This window comes from Brassica napus, chromosome C2, assembly GCF_020379485.1.
Source record: "Brassica napus cultivar Da-Ae chromosome C2, Da-Ae, whole genome shotgun sequence".
Lineage (NCBI taxonomy): Eukaryota > Viridiplantae > Streptophyta > Magnoliopsida > Brassicales > Brassicaceae > Brassica > Brassica napus.
Window position 1 is genome coordinate 49,297,275 of NC_063445.1, and position 10,339 is coordinate 49,307,613.

Below are 10,339 nucleotides of genomic sequence, written 5' to 3' on the forward strand. Positions count from 1 at the left end.
ATATACTTTTAGTCGGCTTCGGCTTCATCGTTGGCTAAAAGCACTCTGGGGCCGAGCTGATGAACCTACTCGCTGAACCGAGTAAATTCTTCGCTTAGCGGGCAAGACCTTGTTATTTGATGGCCTTGTGGAGGGATATGATCCATCTCCTACAACGACGAAGATGAGGAGGGTTTCATGTACGGGTCAGTAGTTTTCCAACCTTGTTGATTAGATGATAATGATGGAATTTGATCTCTACTTAGTAAGTGCATGTCGCGTTGTAGCATGATATGGAAGTGTTGTTGTTCTTCTTCTTGTGTTTCAAAAGCGCAACGGGCATTCTGTTCAAAAGCATGTAGAGCAAAACAGATGGTATCCGATATCTTTATTGAAAAATCGTGAGAGATTGCCAAAGCAAATAAGGGAAGAACATGTGCAAGTTTAAAGTGTGTATGGATAATAGACTTTGGAAAAGTATGTTTAAGCGTAATTTTCTCTTGATTTGGACTCTAATTTGATTTTCTCTTCATTTGGATTCTGATTTAATTCTGGATCAAATGTTACTGATACAACATTCTTTTTTTGGGTCAAAACTGATACAACATTCATAAATTACTGTATTTCATAACAATATGGACAAGTACGTGGGAGGTTAATGTGTAGGAGTATATAGTTAGTTCATGAGTAACATTTACTGCACATGCCACTAGGGTGGATATAAATATTTGAAACAATTACATATAAGGTCACTTTTACACTAAATATTTATGGGCTTAACCTACGGTGTAGAACTGCTGCATCGATAAAGATGTATCTACTAGACACGCAAAGACCACTAGAACAGCGCTAAGCTTTTTCCGGTTATTTTTTCGTGGCGTGAGAAATACAAAGACTTTTTGACCAAAAATGAAATACAAAGACTTCAGTAAGAAGTTAGCAAAGGCAATCTTGTTAAATACTCCTTCACCAATTACGGTTATGTCTTATTTCAATCGATTTAATTATTTGCTTATATCCTTGAGAACGATTAAATTTTGTAACGTACGTCTTGATTTATATTGGGCAGCTGCCTATCTAAATAAAACCTCTATGCATACTTTTCGCCTCAATAATTACCAGCAGGAATAGACAGAGAATTTACAACGGAAGCTTTTACGTATATTCAGCTGTCTCGGATTAGATATTTATGTTAAAAGTTTGGATACACCGTTCGTCGCCATAGGAGGTTTTTTTTAAAGAAAAAAGTTTCAATATTGTTTTTTTTTCAGTTCATATATAGGATTAGGTAACACTTAACAATGGTTAATTATAGCTTTTACCATGTTGTATTATATATTTAGCTTGTGTAAAAGCTGTATGATGCTTTCCAAATCGCTTATAATTAACTTTCATCTTCGTTCTTTCCTATTTGCAAGGTTCATTTCGTTTCTTTCTCTAACCCCAAAAGAGAAAGATAGAAATGGGTTTGCCTTCTCTAAAGCCATGCCTTCTTTTGATCTTCCTTTTTCTTCTCAATGTCTCCACCATTAACTCGAAGCCATCAAAAGTAGAACCTGTGCTTTTTGGCGGGAATTTTCAGGCTTTGTATGTTATAGGAGATTCATTGGTTGATTCAGGGAACAATAACAATCTTAACACGTCTGTCAAAGCGAATTTTGCTCCTTATGGTTCTGACTTTGAAGGAGGCAAACCCACCGGCCGTTTTAGCAATGGCAAAACAATTGCTGATTACATTGGTAAGAACGAAACAAAATTTGTATTTCTCTCCTTTTTGTTTACGGATGTTTTATAGGTTGTGTAATTAATTACTCAAAGGACTTATAACATTAACCAGTGATTGTTTTCTTTTCTGATAATTAGGTCAAAAATTATTTCTGATTGGTAATTTTATGGAAATTGTGTACTCTTAATAACTTAATAAATATTGAAAGTTAAGACAGATACATTGTTCTAGGTGGGGATTTTGGAAAACGAATATGAGTTCCTACAATTCTATAAACTATACAAAATAACTAAAAATATTGGCATTTAAACCTTGTCTAATGGTCTTGGATGTTTTTTCAGCTATTTATTATGGGCTTCCTTTGGCTCCTGCGTATATGGGATTATCAGAAGAACAAAAGAACAATATCTCAACTGGTATTAATTATGCTTCTGCTAGCTGTGGGATTTTTCCTGATACAGGAACGCAACTGGTAAGTTTCAATATTCTACAAAATGATCTTTAGTTGCAATATTGGTAAACTAATGAGTTTTATATGATTCTTTCTATGAAAAAGGGCAAATGTCTTTCGTTGAGTGCCCAAGTTGATCTATTAGAAAAGACCATCGACAATAATCTGAAGAAAAAGTTTAAGACGAACTCAGAGCTCACTAAACACTTGGCTGGATCGTTGTTCATGACCGCGATTGGAGTTAACGATTACGCTTTCTACTTTAAAGAGACAACCGATCCAAATGAATTCGCAAAAAAGCTTCTTCATGATTTCTTGAAGCAGATTAAGGTAAAATAAAATGACGTTTGAATTTTCGCCAATTTTTCATTGGCCTCTACGTTAACTAATGGTAATATTGTTTGATTGAGATAGACCGAACCAAACATATTAGCTTAACAGTGAACCGGATGAGACTTAAACTTACAAACTTTTGAAAAACTGAAACCAAAAAATATCTTTTTAAATGCTAATAGATAATATGTTTTTTTTTAATATTCTTTCAAGAAGATGTACTCTTTTGCATTTTCTATGCATTTTTAATAAATAATAATGACAGACTGTGAGTTATAAAAATAATTATATTTATTAAATTTTTGTTAATTTAAAAATAGAGAAAATAGATAATCACAGAATATAATTAATAAAGTTATAATTAAATTTTAGTATGTGTGAAAACTTTAAAATGTAGATTTTTGATATAGGAGTGTTTTTATAGGAGTATAGTTTATAAAATAAAAATATATAAATCGAATTAATTAAATCTTTAATATATATATTAGTCTGAGTTTAGGCTCAAATATTTTTTTCAGGGTTAATCGAGATGCATTGTACAAAATATTCTGATTTTTGTTTGCAGAGATTGCATGAGTTAGGAGCAAGGAAGTTCTTCATCAACAATCTTAAACCATTAGGATGTTACCCAAATTACATAGTAGCTAACACCGTACCACGTGGAAGCTGCAGCAAGTATTTAAACAAAGCGGTTGCCAAATACAACGTCAAGCTAAGGAAAAGCCTGACTCATTTGAAAAAAACATTCTCCGAAGCTTCTTTCTTATACTCAGATTACTTCAACTTCATGTTGGGACTTCGCGGACCATCGACCAATCAAGTTAGTTCGAATCTAATGAACTCGATAAGCCCATGTTGCCCTAGCGTTTATGATGGAGATAAACGCACGAGTTGCACGCCACGATCAAGCTCGTGTAAGGTGCCAGATACACATATTTTCTTTGATCCATTTCATCCGACTGAATTGGCGAATTTCATGTACTCAATTGGATGTTTCCAGCAGAGAAAAGTTTGCCAAGTTGTGTGAGTAAATAAATTAACTTTACTCAGCAACAATCTTAAAAAATCACAACTTTACTTGTTGCTGCCGTTGTTTATTTTGCTCTCATGATCAATATGTGTTTCGAAACATTTGTGTACCTAACCTCAACGTTTTCGCATATTCGATTCAGTGTGATTACTTTATCACTGATTTCTCAATGGTGATTGTGTCAATGTTCTAAATATGAGTCATGTAGGCGTTTATGCTCACCTAAGCGGTCCCAAAGTTTGCGTGTTATTTTTTTGACCTAATCGCTTTAACATTAATATATAGCCAAAAGTCATAACTCATTTACATACAAAAGCTTCAAAACTTCAGAGTTTAGGTCATGTAAACGGTAAACCATTAAAGAGCAAATTAAAAAAAAAACAAACATATTTCCGTGCGGATGAGAATAACATAACAATTCTAAGATTTCATATAAGCAAGAGGGCGTATAATTAAAAGAAAGAGAAGAATCCAATTAAATATACATAGAAGATCATTGAACATATGTTGTAAGTTCGTGGAACTTCGTGTAACCATACAAAACTAGTCCATTAACCATGCATGCGTCCCTGTTAACGTCTACATAGTATGTATAATGACAATGAAGAGCTGTACTTGTAAATATTTACTATTTCTGACATTCAGAACCATGCTTATTTTCAGTGTTCGGCGCCTTGTCGGTAAATCGGGTCTGAACGAAATAATCTTTTCAAACTGTTTTTGTTTTGAATAATCGGTGTAAGTGATTAGTTAGTTTGTCAAATTAATATGTTTGAGTTCTTTTTTTTTTTTTTTGAACACATTTGGTGAATAATTTTACAGAAAATAATAAATCATGCTTTACTTTTTTTTTTTTTTTTTGACATCGAACGACCATTCTATTACTCAGGCTTGAGGTGGTCTGGGTAACCAGACCGGAATAAAACAACCAATGAAAAGTAACTCCCTATGGAAGGATCTAGCATTCTTAGCTAAAAGTCTGAAAATTGATTTCTCGCTCGTGGAACATGATTGATGCTAAACTCCGGGAAGCATATCCGTAGCGTCTCTATCCTCTCCAATTCCGTCGCAAAGCTAGGCCACGCATGAGGATCATCTAACATTGCGATCAGCTCCTTACAATCCGTCCCAAAGCGCTGGCATGTTGAGTGCTGTAGCATATTCTCCATTGCCCACCGTAGCGCTTCTACTTCCGAATGCAAGGCTGATTCACGTCGAGGAAGATTCTTCATCCCCATGAGCTGAGTATTTCCCGTATTGTCCATCCAAACCCATCCAAGTCCACTGAAGTTGCCAGATGTTGTCCAAGATCCATCCAGCAAGCAAATATTACCCAAGCTTATGACTTGAGGGTTCTCTATATTAGTCTCTTGTACCATAGGTTGTGCCACATCGTTCGCAGCAAACCAGGCCTGACATTCACTCTCTGCATAGCGGACTAACTCCAAAGGATCTCTATCTATCCCCTTGAATAGTTTATCATTCCTAGCTTTCCAGATATACCAAATTATCCAGGGAAAAGGATCTCTGTCTTGTTCCGGCTCAATAATAGAGTTTTTTCTCCAGAATAGGTAGTCCATATTGGCGTAGACACTTGGTAGTGGAAATACCTCAGGGCTTGTTGGGGTTGTCGATAAGGTCCAAGCTTGTAGCGCTGGCGGGCATTCAAAGATAGCGTGTGTGACTGATTCATCCAAATCTCCGCATCTTGGGCAATAGTTATCACATCGCATATTACGTCTTGCTAAATTCCTTATTACTGCAACATGCCCAGTCAATAACTGCCAAATAAGATGACATATTTTCGTAGGCGCTTTTAACTTCCAAGCAAAAGCTTGAAGCTTGGTAATACTCGGTTCCAATATCTCCTGTGCTTCCGCCGTCTTCAATAGATTCTGGGCCATCCAATATCCAGATTTAACCGAGTATTGGCCATTCGTTGTGTAGCTCCAGCAAAAAGTATCGCTCCGGTGAGATGAACTTATGGCCAAACTCCTTATAAGCGGTATGTCCTCGGGATTTACATAATTCTCCAATAATCCAACATCCCAATCCTTCCCTATCTGATCAATGAGATCGCTTACTCTCATGTTAGGATGCATTACTGGTGCCACAGGTACAGCCGGCCTCGCTGGGATCGTTGGGATCCACGGATCCTCCCACACCTTTACTTCATAACCTGAGTGTATCTTCTGTCTGATTCCCAGCAATAACAACTTCCTTGCAGCAGAAATGCTAGTCCACACATAAGATGGGCAGCTAGCCGAGTTTACTCTCAGCGGCGAGGTTAATTTGTAGTATCTCCCCTTCAAGACCCGAGCGACCAATGAGTCTGGGAATTGAACCAGCCTCCATAGTTGTTTTGCCAACAATGCCAGATTAAACTCATGGATCATACGAAACCCAATCCCTCCTTCCTCCCTTGGTAGGCAAACTTTTTCCCATTTTGCCCAGTGAATTCCTCTCTTTGGTGGGTTTGAACTCCACCAGAACCGTGCGATGGCACTAGCTAGGTTTTCACATATCTCTAAAGGGAGCAGGAAAGTAGACATGACATAAGTCGGAAGAGCTAGCAGAATAGATTTTATCAGAACTTCCTTCCCTCCTTTTGAAAGCCACCTACCCGTCCATCCATTTACCCTGTGCATTAACTTGTCCTTGAGGAATGCAAACAATTTGCACTTGGATCCGCTTATATCTTCCGGGATACCTAAGTAGGTTCCCATCCCTCCTTCGTTTTGTATACCCATTGTATCTTTGATCTCTTGCCTGGTATTTGCATTAATCCGCTTACCAAAGAGTAAGGACGACTTATCGAAGTTGATACATTGGCCAGAAGCTTTACCATATTTCCTGACTACTTTCATTACTTCTTCACATTCACGGGGTTCCGCCTTACAGAAGAAAAGGCTATCATCAGCAAAGAGAAGGTGAATCATGCTTTACTTTTTATGTTGGTTTTTATTAGCAATATTATTATGTTTCTGAAACAATATTATTATTTCAGGTTTTTTATATATAAAAAGGATCACAATTTGTTTGCTTGCCTTAAGTTTCGGCGAGCCTGAGCACGACACTGCAGCCACTACGTCCATTCTCAAACCACTCGAATACATATATATCTATATATATTGACACACACGTGTATTATGCATATCTTGAATGTTACATCGTTTTATGATAAAAGTGTTTTGTATTTTCCGGTTTATATTTCGCCGAGCAGAAAATCATCCCAGATAAATAATTGCTATGAATAATTTATATTCCACTGTTCATGTCAAATACACCAGCGTTTATCGAGCTTAATTTCACTTCATTTTCTTCTCTGTTTCATCGGTAACTCCTTGTTCTTTCTCATTTCCAATTTTCTATTTCTATTTATTTTCAATTTTATATCATATGGTTTTGCTGATATACTACTTTATTCACATCAATTGTTATTCATCTAATGTTCTCATTTCCTCGTGCAGCTTTAGATTAAAAAACAAGTCTTTTGGTCTCATTTGTTGCTATTTAGATTATATAATGTCCTGAATTAGATTATTTATACTTAAAAGGTTGGATTCTTTGTTGTTTGTTACTTTTATTTTTTAACTATTATTATTGGAGTATGTTTGAAAGCTGTTTGATGCTTTCTAAATAGATAATTGACTTCTCTTAGTGCATTTTCATTTGGCAGGGTTAAGTTCTTTCTTTTTCTCTACAGAAAATACAAGAAATGGGTTTGCCTTCTTAATTATCTAAAGCCATACCTTCTTTTTCTCCTCTTGTGTCTTCTCAATGTTATCACAATTAACTCCAAAAAATCATTAAAAGGAGAGGCCGTACTTTTTGGCGGTAATTTTCCAGCTTTGTATGTTATTGGAGATTCATTGGTTGATCCAGGAAACAATAATCATCTTTTGACGCTAGTCAGAGCGAATTTTAAACCTTATGGTTCTAACTTTGAAGGAGGCAAAGCTACCGGCCGTTTTAGCTAGTGATGGCAAAACAATTGCTGATTATATTGGTAAGAACAAAAAGAATTATTAATGTTTTGGTTTCTTAATATTCTTTTCGATTTTCTATGATTCTGTGACTAATTTCGCAAAAAAAACTAGTAAATGTTTTTTAGAATGAAATAAATAACTAGTAAACTTACAAATAATTAAATCTACATATATATGCTATAATTTAAATTAGTGAAAATGTTAACCCTCTTTGTTATGTTATTCTTTTTCAGCTATTTATTATGGGCTTCCTTTGGCTCCTGCTTACATGGGATTATCTAAAAAAGAAAAAAACAACCTCTCAACGGGTATTAACTATGCTTCTGCTAGCTGTGGGATTTTTCCTGACACAGGAAAGCAATTTGTAAGTTTCAATATTCCACCAAAAGATCTTAGCAATATCTAAAAACTATATTGAGTTTTATTAATATTATTTGTATGAACAGGGAAGATGTCTCTCGATGAATGTCCAAATCGATCTACTCAATAAAACTATTGAGAAAAATCTTAAGAAAAAGTTCAAGACGCAGTCAGAGCTTAGTAGACACTTGGGTGGATCGTTGTTTATGACCGCGATTGGGGTCAATGATTACGCTTTCACCTATAAAAAGAACGCAACCGATGCGAATGAGTTTGCAAGCAAGCTTCTTAATGAGTTCTTGATACACCTCGAGGTACAAAATGTTAGGGTTTTCAATATAATTGCCTTGGCCATACATTATTTAGTTTTAGTTAGGACTGTCGATTTCAGAACCGATTCATATATATCTTAACCTAATAAATACACCAATCCGAAGAGTCTTTCCAGAAAAAACATTATGTTTAGATTTTTGAAAGTGAAACAATTTTTTTGAAAAAAATCGTACGTAGCACGATTTTTATAATGTTAATCTTAGGGCACGGGAGACTTGATATGCGTAAGTTTTAATTTATTTTGCAGAGATTATATAACTTAGGAGTGTTGGATAAACTTGAAGTTACTTAGGCTACAAGTAATAGATATCCTGATGAGTTTAGGAAATATTGTGTTGTGTTTATCCTAATGAGTTTAGGATATCTAAAGTGTTATATAAAGAGATATCAACTTGTGATATAACTTAAGAGAGTTTATAAGTTTGAGAGCTTGAGGTTTTGAGATAGTTTCCTCAAGAGTGATTAATAAGAAGTGTTCTTATTCGAGTTACTATAATTGTGTTTGTGATTACTGAGAACTATATTTGGTATCAGAGCCACAATCAATCATGAGTGACATTGTTGCTACAACTGCAAAGATCAAAGAAGGCGGAGGGCTTTCATCGATTAAATGTCCGATGCTGAGTACAACTAATTATACAGTGTGGGCAATGAGAATGAAGATTACTTTGAGGGTTCACAAAGTTTGGGAAGCCATTGAAGCAGAACAGGCTAACACCGAGAAGAACGATGTAACGCTAGCCCTATTATTCCAGTCAATACCGGAAAATCTTATTCTCCAAGTAGGAGAACTCGAGAATGCTAAACAAGTATGGGAAGCAATAAAAACTCGACATGTCGGGGCAGAACGAGTACGTGAGGCTAGGTTACATACTCTAATGGCCGAATTCGAACGCTTGAAGATGAAAGAGTCTGAGAGCATCGATGACTTTGGTGGGAAGCTATCCGAATTAGCCTCGAAATCAGCTTCTCTTGGTGTCACCATTGAAGAAACGAAACTTGTTAAGAAATTTCTTATGAGCCTTCCTCGAAAGATGTACATACATATTGTTGCATCTCTCGAGCAAGTGCTCGACCTAAATACAACGGGTTATGAGGACATATTAGGGCGTTTAAAAGCTTATGAAGAAAGGATTTGCGAAGAAGAAGAGAAAGAAGAGGATCAGGGAAAGCTTATGTACTCAAATACAGAAGGACAGAGCCGGGCTCAACAAGATCAATCTAATCGACAATATGAACAAACAAACCGAGATTATAACAATGATTGGTATCGAGGCAGAGGCCGTGGAGGTCGATATAGCAGAGGAAGAGGACGAGGACGGTATAACGGTGGAAGAGGAGACTACAATTACGGAGGAAGAGGAGATTACAGTAGCGGTGGAAGAGGAGACTACAATAGGGATCCATACGCAGGCAGAGATGCATCTCACATCACTTGCTATCGCTGTGACAAAGTAGGTCACTTTGTAGCTCATTGTCCAGACCTGAAGCTAAAACTACAAGAAACTCAAGAAAACGACGTCACTGAAACACAAGAAGCTGACGAGCTTATGATGCACGAGATTGTTTTTCTAAACGAGAAGAATGTAGTTCCTGAGAGGTATGAAACAAACAGTGGAGATGATAATATATGGTACCTCGACAACGGAGCCAGTAACCATATGACCGGAGAACAAAGGTATTTTTCGAAACTTGACACCACGATCACCGGTAAGGTTCGCTTCGGAGATGATTCCAGAATAGACATTAAAGGGAAAGGTACAATCTCTTTCACCGACATGAATGGAGATTCTCGAAAGATGACTGATGTCTACTTCATTCCTGATCTCAAAAGCAATATCATTAGTTTGGGACAAGCCACTGAGGCAGGATGTGATGTAAGAATGAAAGGAGAGACACTCACGATGCATGATCAAAGTGGTAGCTACTAGTTACATCTCGGCGGTCAAGAAACATATTATACAAAGTTCGAATGGGAATGAGAGACACATCGCGCCTTTATCTAACTGAAGACAACGAATCATGTAAGTGGCATGCTCGGTTGGGACACGTAAATCCTGATACTATTCGAAATATGATGCGGAAGGAACTAGTTTTGGGACTACCAAATATCAACATTGAGAAGGGAGTATGCCGAT

General features: G+C 36.5%; 3 protein-coding genes across 3 annotated transcripts; all 3 read left to right on the forward strand.

Moving 5' to 3' along the window:
• Window positions 1-1,345: 1,345 nt before the first annotated feature.
• LOC106356200 (GDSL esterase/lipase At2g03980-like) lies at window positions 1,346-3,620 on the forward strand. Its single transcript, XM_013795998.3, has 4 exons — window positions 1,346-1,718; window positions 2,047-2,177; window positions 2,262-2,486; window positions 3,055-3,620. Exons 1-4 carry the CDS (start codon window positions 1,442-1,444, stop codon window positions 3,514-3,516), a joined length of 1,095 nt encoding a protein of 364 aa, XP_013651452.2. The 5' UTR covers window positions 1,346-1,441; the 3' UTR covers window positions 3,517-3,620.
• Window positions 3,621-6,301: 2,681 nt separating this feature from the next.
• On the forward strand, window positions 6,302-8,493 carry LOC106355030 (GDSL esterase/lipase At2g03980-like). The gene is made up of 4 exons (XM_048749180.1): window positions 6,302-7,528; window positions 7,742-7,872; window positions 7,955-8,182; window positions 8,449-8,493. Exons 1-4 carry the CDS (start codon window positions 7,453-7,455, stop codon window positions 8,491-8,493), a joined length of 480 nt encoding a protein of 159 aa, XP_048605137.1. The 5' UTR covers window positions 6,302-7,452.
• Window positions 8,494-8,749: 256 nt separating this feature from the next.
• Window positions 8,750-10,132, forward strand: LOC125582456. Its single transcript, XM_048749181.1, has one exon. The coding sequence runs from the start codon at window positions 8,750-8,752 to the stop codon at window positions 10,130-10,132; it is 1,383 nt and encodes a 460-aa protein (XP_048605138.1).
• Window positions 10,133-10,339: the final 207 nt, after the last annotated feature.